This window comes from Oncorhynchus keta, chromosome 2, assembly GCF_023373465.1.
Source record: "Oncorhynchus keta strain PuntledgeMale-10-30-2019 chromosome 2, Oket_V2, whole genome shotgun sequence".
NCBI lineage: Eukaryota > Metazoa > Chordata > Actinopteri > Salmoniformes > Salmonidae > Oncorhynchus > Oncorhynchus keta.
In genome coordinates, this window is record NC_068422.1 from 6975146 (window position 1) to 6994875 (window position 19730).

Below are 19730 nucleotides of genomic sequence, written 5' to 3' on the forward strand. Positions count from 1 at the left end.
GAGACTCTGGCCTCTGGAACAGGTGAGCCTCTGGCCTCTGGAACAGGTAAGACTCCAGGTGAGACTCTGGCCTCTGGAACAGGTGAAACTCTGACCTCTGGAACAGGTGTGTCTCCAGGTGAGGCTCTGGCTTCTGGAACAGGTGAGTCTCCAGGTGAGGCTCTGGCTTCTGGAACAGGTGAGTCTCCAGGTGAGGCTCTGGCTTCTGGAACAGGTGAGGCTCTGGCTTCTGGAACAGGTGAGACTCTGACATCTGGAACAGGTGAGAGTCCAGGTGAGGCTCTGGCTTCTGGAACAGGTGAGGCTCTGGCTTCTGGAACAGGTGAGACTCTGGCCTCTGGAACAGGTGAGCATCCAGGTGAGACTATGGCCTCTGGAACAGGTGAGATTCTGGCCTCTGGAACAGATGAGACTCTGGCCTCTGGAACAGGTGAGCCTCCAGGTGAGGCTCTGACCTCTGGAACAGGTGAGCCTCCAGGTGAGGCTCTGGCCTCTGGAATAGATAAGACTCCAGGTGAGACTCTGGCCCAGTTGAGTCTCTGGCCTCTGGAACAGGTGAGACTCCAGGTGAAGATCTGGCCTCTGGAACAGGTGAGACTCCAGGTGAGACTCTGTCCTCTGGAACAGGTGAGGCTCTGGCCTCTGGAACAGGTGAGAATACAGGTGAGGCTCTGGCCTCTAGAACAGGTGAGACTCTGACCTCTGGAACAGGTGAGACTCCAGGTGAAGATCTGGCCTCTGGAACAGGTGAGACTCCAGGTGAAGATCTGGCCTCTGGAACAGGTGAGACTCCAGGTGAGACTGCCCTCTGGAAGAGATGAGACTCTGGCCCAGTTGAGACTCTGTCCTCTGGAACAGGTGAGGCTCTGGCCTCTGGAACAGGTGAGACTCTGGCCTCTGGAATAGGTGAGACTCCAGTTGAGTCTCTGACCTCTGGAACAGATGAGACTCTGACCTCTGGAACAGGTGAGGCTCTGGCCTCTGGAACAGGTGAGACTACAGGTGAGGCTCTGGCCTCTAGAACAGGTGAGACTCTGGCCTCTGGAATAGGTGAGACTCCAGTTGAGTCTCTGACCTCTGGAACAGGTGAGGCTCCAGTTGAGCCTCTGGCCTCTGGTACAGATGAGGCTCCAGGTGAGACTCTGGCCTCTGGTACAGATGAGGCTCCAGGTGAGCCTCTGGAATAGATGAGACTCCAGGTGAGACTCTGGCCTCTGGAACAGGTAAGACTCCAGGTGAGACTCTGGCCTCTGGTACAGATGAGGCTCCAGGTGAGCCTCTGGAATAGATGAGACTCCAGGTGAGACTCTGGCCTCTGGAACAGGTGAGACTCCAGGTGAGACTCTGACCTCTGGAACAGGTGAGACTCTGACCTCTGGAACAGGTGAGACTCTGACCTCTGGAACAGGTGAGACTCTGACCTCTGGAACAGGCGAGACTCCAGGTGAGACTCTGACCTCTGGAACAGGTGAGACTCTGACCTCTGGAACAGCTGAGACTCCAGGTGAGACTCTGACCTCTGGAAAAGGTGAGACTCTGACCTCTGGAACAGGTAAGACTCCAGGTGAGACTCTGACCTCTGGAACAGGTGAGACTCTGACCTCTGGAACAGGCGAGACTCCAGGTGAGACTCTGACCTCTGGAACAGGTGAGACTACAGGTGAGGCTCTGGCCTCTAGAACAGGTGAGACTCTGGCCTCTGGAATAGGTGAGACTCCAGTTGAGTCTCTGACCTCTGGAACAGGTGAGACTCTGACCTCTGGAACAGGTGAGACTCCAGGTGAAGATCTGGCCTCTGGAACAGGTAAGTCTCAAGGTGAAGATCTGGCCTCTGGAACAGGTGAGACTCCAGGTGAAGATCTGGCCTCTGGAACAGGTGAGACTCCAGGTGAGACTGCCCTCTGGAAGAGATGAGACTCTGGCCCAGTTGAGACTCTGTCCTCTAGAACAGGTGAGACTCTGGCCTCTGGAATAGGTGAGACTCCAGTTGAGTCTCTGACCTCTGGAACAGGTGAGACTCTGACCTCTGGAACAGGTGAGGCTCCAGTTGAGCCTCTGGCCTCTGGTACAGATGAGGCTCCAGGTGAGACTCTGGCCTCTGGTACAGATGAGACTCCAGGTGAGCCTCTGGAATAGATGAGACTCCAGGTGAGACTCTGGCCTCTGGTACAGATGAGGCTCCAGGTGAGCCTCTGGAATAGATGAGACTCCAGGTGAGACTCTGGCCTCTGGAACAGGTAAGACTCCAGGTGAGACTCTGGCCTCTGGAACAGGTGAGACTCCAGGTGAGACTCTGACCTCTGGAACAGGTGAGACTCTGACCTCTGGAACAGGCGAGACTCTGACCTCTGGAACAGGTGAGACTCTGACCTCTGGAACAGGTGAGACTCTGACCTCTGGAACAGGTGAGACTCTGACCTCTGGAACAGGCGAGACTCCAGGTGAGACTCTGGCCTCTGGAACAGGTAAGACTCCAGGTGAGACTCTGGCCTCTGGTACAGATGAGGCTCCAGGTGAGCCTCTGGAATAGATGAGACTCCAGGTGAGACTCTGGCCTCTGGAACAGGTGAGACTCCAGGTGAGACTCTGACCTCTGGAACAGGTGAGATTCTGACCTCTGGAACAGGTGAGACTCTGACCTCTGGAACAGGTGAGACTCTGACCTCTGGAACAGGCGAGACTCCAGGTGAGACTCTGACCTCTGGAACAGGTGAGACTCTGACCTCTGGAACAGCTGAGACTCCAGGTGAGACTCTGACCTCTGGAAAAGGTGAGACTCTGACCTCTGGAACAGGTAAGACTCCAGGTGAGACTCTGACCTCTGGAACAGGTGAGACTCTGACCTCTGGAACAGGCGAGACTCCAGGTGAGACTCTGACCTCTGGAACAGGTGAGACTACAGGTGAGGCTCTGGCCTCTAGAACAGGTGAGACTCTGGCCTCTGGAATAGGTGAGACTCCAGTTGAGTCTCTGACCTCTGGAACAGGTGAGACTCTGACCTCTGGAACAGGTGAGACTCCAGGTGAAGATCTGGCCTCTGGAACAGGTAAGACTCAAGGTGAAGATCTGGCCTCTGGAACAGGTGAGACTCCAGGTGAAGATCTGGCCTCTGGAACAGGTGAGACTCCAGGTGAGACTGCCCTCTGGAAGAGATGAGACTCTGGCCCAGTTGAGACTCTGTCCTCTGGAACAGGTGAGGCTCTGGCCTCTGGAACAGGTGAGACTACAGGTGAGGCTCTGGCCTCTAGAACAGGTGAGAATCTGGCCTCTGGAATAGGTGAGACTCCAGTTGAGTCTCTAACCTCTGGAACAGGTGAGACTCTGACCTCTGGAACAGGTGAGGCTCTGGCCTCTGGAACAGGTGAGACTACAGGTGAGGCTCTGGCCTCTAGAACAGGTGAGACTCTGGCCTCTGGAAAAGGTGAGACTCTGACCTCTGGAACAGGTAAGACTCCAGGTGAGACTCTGACCTCTGGAACAGGTGAGACTCTGACCTCTGGAACAGGCGAGACTCCAGGTGAGACTCTGACCTCTGGAACAGGTGAGACTACAGGTGAGGCTCTGGCCTCTAGAACAGGTGAGACTCTGGCCTCTGGAATAGGTGAGACTCCAGTTGAGTCTCTGACCTCTGGAACAGGTGAGACTCTGACCTCTGGAACAGGTGAGACTCCAGGTGAAGATCTGGCCTCTGGAACAGGTAAGACTCAAGGTGAAGATCTGGCCTCTGGAACAGGTGAGACTCCAGGTGAAGATCTGGCCTCTGGAACAGGTGAGACTCCAGGTGAGACTGCCCTCTGGAAGAGATGAGACTCTGGCCCAGTTGAGACTCTGTCCTCTGGAACAGGTGAGGCTCTGGCCTCTGGAACAGGTGAGACTACAGGTGAGGCTCTGGCCTCTAGAACAGGTGAGAATCTGGCCTCTGGAATAGGTGAGACTCCAGTTGAGTCTCTAACCTCTGGAACAGGTGAGACTCTGACCTCTGGAACAGGTGAGGCTCCAGTTGAGCCTCTGGCCTCTGGTACAGATGAGGCTCCAGGTGAGACTCTGGCCTCTGGTACAGATGAGGCTCCAGGTGAGCCTCTGGAATAGATGAGACTCCAGGTGAGACTCTGGCCTCTGGTACAGATGAGGCTCCAGGTGAGCCTCTGGAATAGATGAGACTCCAGGTGAGACTCTGGCCTCTGGAACAGGTAAGACTCCAGGTGAGACTCTGGCCTCTGGAACAGGTGAGACTCCAGGTGAGACTCTGACCTCTGGAACAGGTGAGACTCTGACCTCTGGAACAGGCGAGACTCTGACCTCTGGAACAGGTGAGACTCCAGGTGAGACTGCCCTCTGGAAGAGATGAGACTCTGGCCCAGTTGAGACTCTGTCCTCTGGAACAGGTGAGGCTCTGGCCTCTGGAACAGGTGAGACTCTGGCCTCTGGAATAGGTGAGACTCCAGTTGAGTCTCTGACCTCTGGAACAGATGAGACTCTGACCTCTGGAACAGGTGAGGCTCTGGCCTCTGGAACAGGTGAGACTACAGGTGAGGCTCTGGCCTCTAGAACAGGTGAGACTCTGGCCTCTGGAATAGGTGAGACTCCAGTTGAGTCTCTGACCTCTGGAACAGGTGAGGCTCCAGTTGAGCCTCTGGCCTCTGGTACAGATGAGGCTCCAGGTGAGACTCTGGCCTCTGGTACAGATGAGGCTCCAGGTGAGCCTCTGGAATAGATGAGACTCCAGGTGAGACTCTGGCCTCTGGAACAGGTAAGACTCCAGGTGAGACTCTGGCCTCTGGTACAGATGAGGCTCCAGGTGAGCCTCTGGAATAGATGAGACTCCAGGTGAGACTCTGGCCTCTGGAACAGGTGAGACTCCAGGTGAGACTCTGACCTCTGGAACAGGTGAGACTCTGACCTCTGGAACAGGTGAGACTCTGACCTCTGGAACAGGCGAGACTCCAGGTGAGACTCTGACCTCTGGAACAGGTGAGACTCTGACCTCTGGAACAGCTGAGACTCCAGGTGAGACTCTGACCTCTGGAAAAGGTGAGACTCTGACCTCTGGAACAGGTAAGACTCCAGGTGAGACTCTGACCTCTGGAACAGGTGAGACTCTGACCTCTGGAACAGGTAAGACTCCAGGTGAGACTCTGACCTCTGGAACAGGTGAGACTCTGACCTATGGAACAGGCGAGACTCCAGGTGAGACTCTGACCTCTGGAACAGGTAAGACTCCAGGTGAGACTCTGACCTCTGGAACAGGTAAGACTCCAGGTGAGACTCTGACCTCTGGAACAGGCGAGACTCCAGGTGAGACTCTGACCTCTGGAACAGGTGAGACTCTGACCTCTGGAACAGGTAAGACTCCAGGTGAGACTCTGACCTCTGGAACAGGTGAGACTCTGACCTCTGGAACAGGCGAGACTCCAGGTGAGACTCTGACCTCTGGAACAGGTAAGACTCCAGGTGAGACTCTGACCTCTGGAACAGGTAAGACTCTGACCTCTGGAACAGGTGAGACTCTGACCTCTGGAACAGGTAAGACTCTGACCTCTGGAACAGGTGAGACTCTGACCTCTGGAACAGGTGAGACTCTGACCTCTGGAACAGGTAAGACTCTGACCTCTGGAACAGGTAAGACTCTGACCTCTGGAACAGGTGAGACTCTGACCTCTGGAACAGGTGAGACTCTGACCTCTGGAACAGGTGAGACTCTGACCTCTGGAACAGGTGAGACTCTGACCTCTGGAACAGGTGAGACTCTGACCTCTGGAACAGGCGAGACTCCAGTTGAGACTCTGACCTCTGGAACAGGCGAGACTCCAGGCGAGACTCCAGGTGAGACTCTGACCTCTGGAACAGGTGAGACTCTGACCTCTGGAACAGGTAAGACTCCAGGTGAGACTCTGGCAATGTGGTATCAGTGAGTGAGTGTGCCAATGTTTACTGGAAGGATGGACACTCATTTACTTCTCTCATTTATTAAATTAAAACAACTTTATTTATCCCAAAGGAGCAATTACTTAAGGCAGCTGCAGCAATGACAACAAGACTAACATTTATGCAAACAAGGTTAACTCGACAATCCTTACCATGTGTATTGGCTTTGACAAGGCCTATATTTACATACTCTGAATTGCGTTTTGTGCTTCATACGGTAAAATATTGGAACTTTCTATAGCTTTGGGTTCCAGATAAGAGGAAGAATTAAAGGTATTTGAAGTTATATTCAGTCAGCTGTTTGAGTCATGAAAGCATTCTTGACATAGTTTTTTGACTGGCTTCAATTGGTAACCATTGTGTCAGTAACCATTGTGAAACTGTTGCATGAAACCTGAATATTGGCTTTGCGTACAGGGTTGGGGAGTAACTGATTACATGTCATCTGATTACAACAAAAAACAAACTACTGTAATCAGATTAGATACTTTTGAAAAACGACATGATTATTTATTGGATTACAGTTCAATTCAGAAAGGATGTTTGAGAAATACATTGATACCTTTCTGTTTTCTCAATGACATTCAAATCAGCATCAAACCAAGGCGCAAGTTAAAATGTATTCCACCTGAGAGAGTCGACCAGAAGTCAGAGACCTCTATGATGGCACAGAAAATGCTTTTGTTGGATATTTTTTGTCTTCTTCTAATGCCATTTAAGGGAAAAGTAATAAGATTACCTTATTTAGTTTGGGTAATCCAAAAGTTACATATACTGATTTACAATTTTGGACAAGTAACTGTTAACTGTAACAGATTACTTTGGAAAATAACCTACCCAACCCTGCTTATTTCTTATTATTTCTTTCTTATTATTTCTTTGTGGACAGCTGTCATGAATCTTTCTTTTCACTGGAAAACCCCACCTAAATGGAAGACAATGTCACATATGAATGCCTCGGCAGTATTGTGAAGCAGTACGGTTTCAGTTTGTTGAGTGGTGAACTTTGTACATCCCTGTTGCACCTCCAGTTTTGGCAATGCAGTTTCAGTGTCTGTAGGTAACTGGGTAACCAATCAAATCACATTTTATTTGTCACATGTGCTGAATACAACATGAAATGCTTACAAGCCCTTAACCAACAATAACAGATTTTTTTTAATTAAAGAAAATATTTGCTAAAAAAATAAATAAGCTAAAATAAGAAAAAAAAGCAACACAATAAAATAACAATAACGAGGCTCTGTACAGGGGGTACCGGGTCCGAGTCAATGTGCAGGGGTACATGTTAGTCGAGGTAATATGTACATGTAGGTAGGGGTGAAGTGACGACTCATAAATAATAAACAATCAGTAGCAGCAATGTATAAAATGGGAACAATGCAAATAGTCTGGGTAGTCATTTGATGAACTATTTAGCAGTGTAATGGTTTGGGATTAGAAGCTGTCGGATGCCGAGCACTTGCCGTACCAAGAGGTGATGCAACCAGTCAGGATGCTCTCGATGGTGCAGCTGTATAACTTTTTGATGATCTGACTACCCATGTCAAAAAGAATTCAGGCTCCTGAGGGGGAATAGGTTTAGTAATAGTGGGTGTCTGTAAATGTAGACAGAAATGAGGCGTTGGTTTGTGGTCTGGAGCTTGATGCTCTCTCTTCAGCTTTAGAATTTACTTCCTGAGCTGACTGCTCCGGAAGACCGTCTCTGTTCTGCTCTGTCACCCTCTCACTGAGTGCTATAAGCCTCTTGTTCCTCCAGAAAAGAACAACTACTTTTATCTACACAGAACCAACTGACTGTCTGTAGAGGTGATAGACTAAAGTTAATTTTGGTTATGTTGTTCACAGGCTTGGCTCTCTGTTGCAAGAAGCATTTTGACCGTCTAGAGTGACTCAGTGTCACTTAGCCTCAACCTGGTCCCAGATCAGTTTGTGTTCCTGCTGTAAGTTTGTTGTAAAGACAGTGCAAACCGATCTGGCATCAGATAGTGTTCTACCTACTTGGTGTCACACTTTAGTTAGAAACTTTTCCAGCTGACCTCTGTCCCCATATTATCTGCTCTTCCCATAGGTCAAAGAGAGTGTCCAGAACGCTGTGTACGTTAATGTAGCGGAGCTCGGCAGAAACATCTCTGAGTCCCCTCCCTCAGCCTTCTCCCCTCCCTGCACTCCTCCATACCTGGACTCTAAGGGATGGGAGGTGCACACTGACCAGGAGAGTGGACGGGAGTACTACTACCACCCCGAATCGGGGCAGACCACCTGGGACAACCCCCACATAGACCCTGAGGCTCCCGCCGAGGTGTCTGTGTGTTCGCCCTCCTCTCAGTTCCCCTCCCTGTCCCCCACCTCCGCCTCCCCCCCTGCATGGACCTCTGACTGGGAGCAGTGTTTGGATGTGACCAGCGGCCACCAGTACTTCTACAACCCAGTATCGGGGGAGACGTCTTGGGAGTCCCCTGATCCACAGTGCCCCTACCCCGCTCTGATGGAGCCTCTGAGTGGGCTCCGGTCTCTGGAGGAAGGGCCGGTAAAGCCTGCTCCACTTACACACCCAGTCTATTTTAGTTTCATCATGGGACATCTACAAATAATACGCTCATCTTTTTAATGAAGTTTAAGCTCCTGCTAAGTCCTACACCTACCGTACATAGCAGACAGTTGGTTTTCATAGATTATGTAATTATCCTCCTGCTAAGTCCTACACCTACCGTACATAGCAGACAGTTGGTTTTCATAGATTATGTAATTATCCTCCTGCTAAATCCTACACCTACCGTACATAGCATGTCCTGGTCTCCATCTGTTTTGAAGTAGAACACTGAATGTAACATTCTTACAACGTGTGTGTCTGTCTGTGTACATGCGTATGGGTGTGTGCATGTGTCTGTTTACACACCTGCGTGCGTGTGTGTGTCTGACATGATGTTTGTGCAATGCATAATGTGTGTGTGTGTGTGTGTGTGTGTCCAGCCTCCCCTGCCTGAGGAGGACTACCAAGCAGATAACTACCTAGCCGAGGTTGACCTACCAGAAGAGGAGTTGTTGGCTGTGTCCGCTGTGACCCCTCACTCCTTCCCTAAGGACTACACCCCCAGCCATGTGACCCGGGCAGTCATCCCCAGGGCCAGCCTGGACAGGAGTGCCCCGATGGGCTGGAACCTCAACATAGACCCTGATGGGACTTGGGTGTTCTCCAACAGACACTCACCTGATCAGGTACACAGACTCTTTATTTAGACGTTATTTATTCTGGTTAGTCTTATTGGCCCTTTATTTAGACTTTATTTATTCTGGTTAGTCTTATTGACTCTTTATTTAAGAGGGTATTTATTCTGGTTAGTCTTATTGACCCTTTATTTAGATGTTATTTATTCTGGTTAGTCTTATTGGCCCTTTATTTAGATGTTATTTATTCTGGTTAGTCTTATTGACCCTTTATTTAGATGGTATTTATTCTGGTTAGTCTTATTGACTCTTTATTTAGATGTTATTTATTCTGGTTAGTCTTATTGACCCTTTATTTAGATGCTATTTATTCTGGTTAGTCTTATTGGCCCTTTATTTAGATGTTATTTATTCTGGTTAGTCTTATTGGCCCTTTATTTAGATGTTATTTATTCTGGTTAGTCTTATTGGCCCTTTATTTAGATGGTATTTATTCTGGTTAGTCTTATTGACTCTTTATTTAGATGTTATTTATTCTGGTTAGTCTTATTGACCCTTTATTTAGATGGTATTTATTCTGGTTAGTCTTATTGGCCCTTTATTTAGATGTTATTTATTCTGGTTAGTCTTATTGGCCCTTTATTTAGATGGTATTTATTCTGGTTAGTCTTATTGACTCTTTATTTAGATGTTATTTATTCTGGTTAGTCTTATTGACCCTTTATTTAGATGGTATTTATTCTGGTTAGTCTTATTGGCCCTTTATTTAGATGTTATTTATTCTGGTTAGTCTTATTGACCCTTTATTTAGATGTTATTTATTCTGGTTAGTCTTATTGACCCTTTATTTAGATGTTATTTATTCTGGTTAGTCTTATTGGCCCTTTATTTAGACGTTATTTATTCTGGTTAGTCTTATTGGCCCTTTATTTACATGTTATTTATTCTGGTTAGTCTTATTGACCCTTTATTTAGATGTTATTTATTCTGGTTAGTCTTATTGGCCCTTTATTTAGACTTTATTTATTCTGGTTAGTCTTATTGACCCTTTATTTAGACGTTATTTATTCTGGTTAGTCTTATTGATCCTTTATTTAGATGTTATTTATTCTGGTTAGTCTAATTGACTCTTTATTTAGACGTTATTTATTCTGGTTAGTCTTATTGACCCTTTATTTAGATGGTATTTATTCTGGTTAGTCTTATTGACTCTTTATTTAGATGGTATTTATTCTGGTTAGTCTTATTGACCCTTTATTTAGATGGTATTTATTCTGGTTAGTCTTATTGGCCCTTTATTTAGATGGTATTTATTCTGGTTAGTCTTATTGACTCTTTATTTAGATGTTATTTATTCTGGTTAGTCTTATTGACCCTTTATTTAGATGGTATTTATTCTGGTTAGTCTTATTGGCCCTTTATTTAGATGGTATTTATTCTGGTTAGTCTTATTGGCCCTTTATTTAGATGGTATTTATTCTGGTTAGTCTTATTGGCCCTTTATTTAGATTGTATTTATTCTGGTTAGTCTTATTGGCCCTTTATTTAGATGGTATTTATTCTGGTTAGTCTTATTGGCCCTTTATTTAGATGTTATTTATTCTGGTTAGTCTTATTGGCCCTTTATTTAGATGGTATTTATTCTGGTTAGTCTCATTTGAGATAAAAATGTACTTTTCAAGTGAGAGCTGTCCATGAATGCAGTCTAGGGGTAAACCGTGTCACTCAGCTTGAAGGAATATCACGGCTAAATGCACCATTATGCTATTAGACTAGAAGATGTCGTAAGTGTATGCACTACGTAATATGCACTACGTTTTCTCCAGAAAGGTTCAGTAAAGTCAATATTTAACCGGAAGTCTTTGTCATTGTGTGTGTGGTAACAGTGGATCAAATCATTGGATGACAGAGGACTGACGTACTACTACCTTAGAGATGGCTCCAGATCCCAGTGGAACCTGCCTGAGGTAGAGATCAAGATTAGAAAACACCCATAGCGAGTATGAAATGGAAGATCTCATTCATGTGAATAGATTGATCTAAATTTGCCTATAGCAAAGACCGCATTCTGTTATTATTGCTTGTCTTCATTCCCATTGGAACACAAGGCCACAGTGAGCTTCTCCCCTTCTTCATGTCCTCAGCAACATGTTGTGCATGACTTAAAGAGAGGTTCATCTTGGCCGGTTTAGATCAGTATTTTCCTCATGTAGATGTGAAAGATTTCTCCTCTGTGAACATGCATTTCTCCATTATCATTTGACCAACCAAGGCCCCTGTAGTGTCAGGCCAGTCCAAGGTGGGGAACGGTCTTGAGCTGGACGGCGTCTCTTTAACGGTCATGAAGAACTGGAGACACACCATGGGTGCATCTTATGTCAGCTCAGCCCTGCAGGAGGTGGTGAGGACTAATAACACATACTGGAGCATTAACATACCTCACGTCCCCAAACACAGAGCCCACCACAGTAGAGCTATGAGGTAGAGTAGGTGTGTCAGCTGGCTCTGACCACAGTGTTCAGTAAGGCAGAGTGAAGTGACTGAGCACCTTATGAAACCCCTGACCCTCAGCTTTCTTACTGAGCCACCCTGACACCGCTTTCTAAACGAGAGAGCGCCCAGCACCTGGGACATTTCAGTCAACCTTGTGTTCAATGTACCACAACAGAGTAGACAGTGTACCATGACAGAGTAGACCGTGTACCACGACAGAGTAGACAGTGTACCACAACAGAGTAGACAGTGTACCACGACAGAGTAGACCGTGTACCACGACAGAGTAGACAGTGTACCACGACAGAGTAGACAGTGTACCACGACAGAGTAGACCGTGTACCACGACAGAGTAGACCGTGTACCACAACAGAGTAGACAGTGTACCACAACAGAGTAGACAGTGTACCACGACAGAGTAGACCGTGTACCACGACAGAGTAGACAGTGTACCACAACAGAGTAGACAGTGTACCACGACAGAGTAGACCGTGTACCACGACAGAGTAGACAGTGTACCACGACAGAGTAGACAGTGTACCACGACAGAGTAGACCGTGTACCACGACAGAGTAGACCGTGTACCACGACAGAGTAGACAGTGTACCACAACAGAGTAGACAGTGTACCACAACAGAGTAGACAGTGTACCACGACAGAGTAGACAGTGTACCACAACAGAGTAGACAGTGTACCACGACAGAGTAGACCGTGTACCACGACAGAGTAGACCGTGTACCACGACAGAGTAGACAGTGTACCACGACAGAGTAGACAGTGTACCACGACAGAGTAGACAGTGTACCACGACAGAGTAGACAGTGTACCACGACAGAGTAGACAGTGTACCACGACAGAGTAGACAGTGTACCACGACAGAGTAGACCGTGTACCACGACAGAGTAGACAGTGTACCACGACAGAGTAGACAGTGTACCACGACAGAGTAGACAGTGTACCACGACAGAGTAGACAGTGTACCACGACAGAGTAGACCGTGTACCACGACAGAGTAGACCGTGTACCACGACAGAGTAGACTGTGTACCACGACAGAGTAGACGGTGTACCACGACAGAGTAGACGGTGTACCACGACAGAGTAGACGGTGTACCACGACAGAGTAGACGGTGTACCACGACAGAGTAGACGGTGTACCACGACAGAGTAGACGGTGTACCACGACAGAGTAGACGGTGTACCACGACAGAGTAGACGGTGTACCACGACAGAGTAGACGGTGTACCACGACAGAGTAGACTGTGTACCACGACAGAGTAGACGGTGTACCACGACAGAGTAGACTGTGTACCACGACAGAGTAGACGGTGTACCACGACAGAGTAGACGGTGTACCACGACAGAGTAGACTGTGTACCACAACAGAGTAGACGGTGTACCACGACAGAGTAGACCATACACTCTGGGGTAAGATTAAGTGATTGCAGACACTAGGAAGTTAGGAATTAAGTAAAAGTAAAGCATCCATTATTTTTCTCCTGTTGGGCAAAAGTTCTCCCCGACTCACAGACGAAATGCCTCAGACTACGGCTCCTGTGTGAACAACTCTCCAGAGATGGGGCAGCACCACGTGAGTTCTCCTCCTCCTCTCCTGTCCTCCTCACCTGCCCTCCCCTGCTGATCCTCATCAGATCAGTCCTGTTCTAGCTAAAATGACAGTTCTGTGATGCCCCAGCTAGAGCACTGTTTTGTGTTTTTTCCTGAAGGTCTAATTGGTTGAGACTCCAAAGACGCCTCTCCAATCAGAGCCCAGAGTCTCAGCGGCACAATGTGTTTAAAAAAAAGAGATATAATTTGTTTTACGGTTTTCTACATTGTAGAATAATAGTGAAGACATTACAACTATGAAATAAAACATGGAATCATTTAGTAACCAAAAAGTGTTAAACAAATCAAAATATACTTCAAAGTAGCCATCATTTGCCTTGGTGAAAGCTTTGCACACTTGGTATTCTATCAACCATCTTCATGAGGTAGTCACCTGGAATGCATTTCAATTACCTTGTTGAAGTTCATTTGTGGAGTATCTTTCCTTCTTAATGCATAATAATTTGTTCTTAACTGACTTGCCTAGTTAAATAAAGGATTATATATATATATATATATATATATATATATATATATATATATATATATATATATATATTTTTTTTTTTAAGCCACTGAGTTCTGTTGTGACAAGGTAGGAAATGTCAAGAAATTTGAACGTTTCTTCAAGTGCATTCGCAAAAACCATCAAGCGCTGTGATGAAACTGGCTATCATGAGGACCGCCACATAAAAGGAAGACCCAGAATAACCTCTGCTGCAGAGGATATGTTCATTTGAGTTACCAGCCTCAACATTTGCAGCCCAAATAAATTCTTCACAGAGTTCAAGTAACAGACACATCTCAACTTCAACTGTTCAGAGGAGACTGTGTGAATCATGATCAAATTGCTGCAGAGAAACCACTACTAAAGGACACCAATAATAAGAAGAGACATGCTTAGGCTAAGAAATACGAGCTGAAATCTGTTCTTTGGTCAGATGAGTCCAAATTTGAGATTTTTGGTGCCAACCACCGTGTCTGTGAGACGGAGAGTAGGTGAACGGTTTATCTCTGCATGTGTGGTTCCCACCGTGAAACATGGAGGAGGAGGTTTGATGGTGTGGGGGTGCTTTGCTGGTGACACTGTCAGTGATTTAATTAAAATTTAAGACACACTTAACCAGCATGGCTACCATCCCATCTGGTTTGGGCTTAGTGGGACTAGAATTAGTTTTTCAGCAAGACAATGACCCAACATACTTCCAGGCTGTGTAGGGGCTATTTGACCAATAAGGAGAGTGATGGAGTGCTGCATCAGATGACCACAATCACACAACCTCAACCCAATTGAGATGGTTTGGGATAAGTTGGACCTCTCAGTGAAGGAAAAGCAGCCAAGTGCTCAGCATATGTGGGAACAACTTCAAGACTGTTGGAAAAGCATTTCAGGTTAAGCTGGTTGAGAGAATGCCAAGAATGTTCAAAGTTGTCAGCAAGGGTGGCTACTTCGAAGAATCTCAAATGTAAAATCAATTTTTATTTGTTTAACACTTTAGGTTACTACATGATTCTATATGTGTTATTTCATGTTTTTGAAGTATTCACTATTATTCTACAATTTAGAAAATAGTAAAAAGAAAGAAAAACCCTAGAGTGTGTCCAAACTTTTGACTGGTACTGTAATACATGCATGCTATCTATCGAAGGGCTAATGGCGTGACGTACTAATGGTGTGTTGTACTTGTAGAGTAGTAGTTTCTTGGGACTATTCTGATATGGCATAGCTACCCCTGGGAGAGTGGAAAACAGATGTCACTTGGAAATGTAATATTTCCTGGTATATTGATTGATTTCCCTTCCGAGGACAGCTGATGTCACATCACCATTGGCAAACTGTCAGCCAAAACCACGAACTGCCACACCCCCCCATCACACCTCACTACACCCTGAAAGAAAGCATGCACTAGTCGAAAATGTCTGTGCTTTCATCCCCTCCATGCTGTTCATTATAAAACATAGAGGTAGAGGTGTCCGTTCACGAGCTTAGACAAAGTAGCTTGTTGTGAGAGTTTAGCCACAGTCGTCAAATCCGCCTGTTGCTTTTTTGTGCATTTCTATTAGTAGAGCTTAAGGTTAGTATCAAGGCACCAATAATGATGTCTCACTTGAACACTTGGCCTCACATCCTTAAAAGCATGTTATGTGTGGATCCTTTTTCAGGTGCAGAGTTTGGAAAAAGTTGGAATACTCAACAAAACTAAAGTGTCAGAGAACGGGAAAAGAGTAAGGTAATTCTGACCTCATCCAAAGTCTGGGCATAGCTGACATGAAAGACATGGAATAATCAGCCATCTACTTGAATGTATAGTCATCCATTATCCATTACATCCATTACATTACCAAATGACTTTCTACACTGCAACATTCCCTGAAGTACAGTACAGCTCACACTCAGTGACTTTCCTGTAGGAAAAACTGGGCCCAGTCATGGACGGTTCTTCACGGAGGGGTTCTGACCTTCCATAAAGAGCCCAAGTCTGCAGCCACGGGAGCCTCTGTGAGTGAGAGGTGTACATGTGTTACCTGCACAGAAAAATATTTCTAACATCTCCTTGGTTACACATTCCCTCACCTGACTATGTGGGAAGTCTACATTCCTGTCCTGGGACATTCAGTACATTTCTGAGGGAGTGAGGGAACTAACAGCTTTGAGACATTAGCACTGAGCTGAACACCTAGACATGGTATCAGAAACATCTACAGTAAAATGTTTCACTGTGTCTTATTAGAAGGAATGAAAGAAAATGCTGTGAACATCTTAGAATACAACATACAGGATGTTGTGTTGAAGCCATGACAGAGTGACTGCTCAGCACAGACAAGCCCTGAAGGCTCAATGAGGCATGACAGTCAAAGCTTTGTCCAGCTGTCTGATTTCATGGAATGCAGTGCTGTCAGTTTTTATCAACTGGTTCTCCATGATGTCTTTCTCTCTTCACAGATCAAGACCAATCAGATCGTCCCAGAGGTCACGGTGGATCTACGAGGGGCAAAGATTGGCTGGGCTCTCAGGGATAAATCCAGCAAAAAGAATGTTGTAGAAGTGAGTTGACAGTTGGTTGCTATGGAATCATAATAGGAGTTGTACTAGATACAGAAAAGACAATCCTGACAGGATAGACTTAATTCAAGCATATCAATTTCCTGCCCATTGTGATAAGTGATTCTGGGAAGCAACATCATGTGAGAATACATTTGCCATTAATCCAAGACTGTTACCCTCTGTATAAATCTGTAAAGCAAATGTTTAACATATAATAACCTCTCTATGTTGTCTTCAGTTAAAAGACAGAAATGGCGTTGAGTTTCTGCTACAGTACGACACTGAGAGTATCATCAACGACTGGCACAAAGTTCTAATGGACACCATACGACAGCTGGTATGTTTCTTTAAGTGAAATAACTCGCACACGTTAACGTGCTACCAGGTACATGGAGACAAATATGTACTGGATAAAATTAAAATAAACTCCCTAATGAAACTTAATTTAGGTCGGTTAACTTAATGGCTGCTGGTTCAAACGTCATGCATGTTAGTCAATGACATTGCAGGACCAGGAACACCACCAATCTGAGGAGGAGGATGGGGACGTCAGTGAGAAGTCCTACAGTACAGACAGAGATCAGAGGTCACCAGGTACCATGGACAGGAGGAGGAGGTGTAAGTTCTCCTTGCTCCAAATACACTGTAGCAGATGTTTCAGCTGCAATAGCCTCCGCTAGGTCAACTTGCTCATGTTTCGTGACTGTGTACCCCCCCTCATGTACCCTCCCTCCTCTTCCACCTCCTTGTCTTCCTTCTCCTCCTCCCCAGCTTCCAGACCGAGCACGGCCACCTCCTCTGGGGGAGAGACCGAACAGAAGAAGGTTCGTACCAAGCTGATGAAGTTCCTCCTGAAACGACCCACATTGCAGTTCGTCAAGGAGAAGGGTTACATCCGAGGTGGGGTCATAGGGTCTTCCTTCCTACAAAGCAGCACATGTCTAACTGGCTCCAAATCAGGCTACATAACATTTACTGTCAGGATTTGTCACGACCATGTTACTAATCCAGAGAGGGATCATATGTTCATATCTTCTGTTGTTGTGATATGGGTCAGGGTTGGGGTCAAGAGAATTTAATCATTGAAGGAATTGGAATGTCAATGTACTTCCTGAATAGACTGGAATTGAAATGGAATTGACCCCAACCCTGATACGGGTCAGCATCACATATATACACTGTACACACTAACCTCCATCATCGTTTCCCTCAGACAATGTGTTTTGCTGTCATCTGGCTGCACTGTGTGCCCAGGAGAAAACTACAATCCCCAGCTTTGTGGAGAAATGTATTCGAGCAGTGGAAAAGAGAGGTAATGATTAGAAATCACACTGATGATGATTGTTATATGCCAGCAATAACATTATAATAGCAGTGTATTATTCAGCACAGTGTATATGGTAATAGAAACAACGGTTACCACAGTAGTTGATTGACCCATATGCTGATGTGTGTGTGTGTGTGTCTTCACAGGTCTGGACATGGATGGACTCTACAGAGTCAGTGGGAATCTAGCTGTCATTCAGAAACTACGCTTCAAGGCAGATCATGGTAATGCCTTTACATTTACTGTGTGTGTGAGAGACTGTGTTCTGTGAATGTGTTCTGTGAATGTGTTCTGTGAATGTGTTCTGTGACGTCCAGAGGGTCATTATATGTTTTATGTTAGCCTCCATATTGTTTTATGGGTTCCACTGATGTGGCTGAATATTGTTTTATGGGTTCCACTGATGTGGCTGAATATTGTTTTATGGGTTCCACTGATGTGGCTGAATATTGTTTTATGGGTTCCACTGATGTGGCTGAATATTGTTTTATGGGTTCCACTGATGTGGCTGAATATTGTTTTATGGGTTCCACTGATGTGGCTGAATATTGTTTTATGGGTTCCACTGATGTGGCTGAATATTGTTTTATGGGTTCCACTGATGTGGCTGAATATTGTTTTGTGGGTTCCACTGATGTGGCTGAATATTGTTTTATGGGTTCCACTGATGTGGCTGAATATTGTTTTATGGGTTCCACTGATGTGGCTGAATATTGTTTTATGGGTTCCACTGATGTGGCTGAATATTGTTTTATGGGTTCCACTGGTGTGGCTGAATATTGTTTTATGGGTTCCACTGATGTGGCTGAATATTGTTTTATGGGTTCCACTGATGTGGCTGAATATTGTTGTATGGGTTCCACTGATGTGGCTGAATATTGTTTTATGGGTTCCACTGATGTGGCTGAATATTGTTTTATGGGTTCCACTGATGTGGCTGAATATTGTTTTATGGGTTCCACTGATGTGGCTGAATATTGTTTTATGGGTTCCATTGATGTGGCTGAATATTGTTTTATGGGTTCCACTGATGTGGCTGAATATTGTTTTATGGGTTCCACTGGTGTGGCTGAATATTGTTTTATGGGTTCCACTGATGTGGCTGAATATTGTTTTATGGGTTCCACTGGTGTGGCTAAATATTTTTTGAAATGGACAAATAAAACGTATATCAAAAAAGTAATTGTGTTCCACAGAGGAGCTGGACCTGGAGGATGGCCAGTGGGAGGACATCCACGTTATCACAGGGGCTCTGAAGCTGTTCTTCAGGGAGCTTCCTGAACCCCTTTTCCCCTTCAGTCACTTCAGCCGCTTCATCCAGGCCATCAGTAAGCAGCAGGCCGGACGCTGTCCCCCTAATGGAATCTCAGTTTCCTCATTCAATGTCGTGCAGTCTGAAACTGTGTTAAGCATTAGACCCACAATACCATCTCAGTTTCCTCACAGACTGAAACTATCCCCACAATGCCACAGTTTCCTCACAGACTGAAACTGCATTAGGCCCACAATACCACCTCAGTTTCCTCACAGACTGAAACTACATTAGGCCCACAATACCATCTCAGTTTCCTCACAGACTGAAACTATCCCCACAATGCCACAGTTTCCTCACAGACTGAAACTGCATTAGGCCCACAATACCACCTCAGTTTTCTCACACTGTAGAATAGTCTGAAATTGTGTTGAGCATTAGACCCACAATACCACCTCAGTTTCCTCACACAGTGTAGAATTTTTATTTTACTTTTATTCAACTAGGCAAGTCAGTTAAGAACAAATTCTTATTTTCAATGACAGCCTAGGAACAGTGGGTTAACTGCCTGTTCAGGGGCAGAATGACAGATTTGTACCTTGTCAGCTCGGGGATTTGAACTTGCAACCTTTCGATTACTAGTCCAACTCTCACTACCCTGCCGCCCCTAGAATAGTCTGAAGCTGTGTTGAGCATTATCCCCACAATGCCACCTCAGTTTCAAATCAAATCAAAGTTTATTTGTCACGTGCGCCGAATACAACAGGTTACAGTGAAATGCTTACTTACAGGCTCTAACCAATAGTGCAAAAAAGGTATTGGTTGTAAAGAAATAAAAACAACAGTAAAAAGACAGTGAAAAATAACAGTAGCGAGGCTACAAAAGTAGCGAGGCTACGTACAGACACCGGT

General features: G+C 45.9%; 1 protein-coding gene across 4 annotated transcripts in view; it reads left to right on the forward strand.

The window, feature by feature from the left end:
• Window positions 1-19730, forward strand: part of LOC118380771 (rho GTPase-activating protein 27-like) — a 59063-nt gene that overhangs the window by 37426 nt on the left and 1907 nt on the right. The window contains exons 4-17 of one of the 4 annotated variants that reach the window (XM_052471280.1): window positions 7997-8455; window positions 8899-9144; window positions 10980-11060; window positions 11366-11494; window positions 13099-13176; window positions 15357-15424; window positions 15606-15693; window positions 16138-16239; window positions 16478-16576; window positions 16749-16833; window positions 17011-17139; window positions 17453-17551; window positions 17713-17790; window positions 18763-18894. In XM_052471280.1, coding sequence (XP_052327240.1) covers window positions 7997-8455; window positions 8899-9144; window positions 10980-11060; window positions 11366-11494; window positions 13099-13176; window positions 15357-15424; window positions 15606-15693; window positions 16138-16239; window positions 16478-16576; window positions 16749-16833; window positions 17011-17139; window positions 17453-17551; window positions 17713-17790; window positions 18763-18894 — 1873 coding nt within the window. Of the gene's footprint in view, window positions 1-7996; window positions 8456-8898; window positions 9145-10979; window positions 11061-11365; window positions 11495-13098; window positions 13177-15356; window positions 15425-15605; window positions 15694-16137; window positions 16240-16477; window positions 16577-16748; window positions 16858-17010; window positions 17140-17452; window positions 17552-17712; window positions 17791-18762; window positions 18895-19730 lie in introns of all 4 variants that reach the window. The other 3 variants (XM_052471279.1, XM_052471282.1, XM_052471283.1) reach the window with 3 other exon arrangements.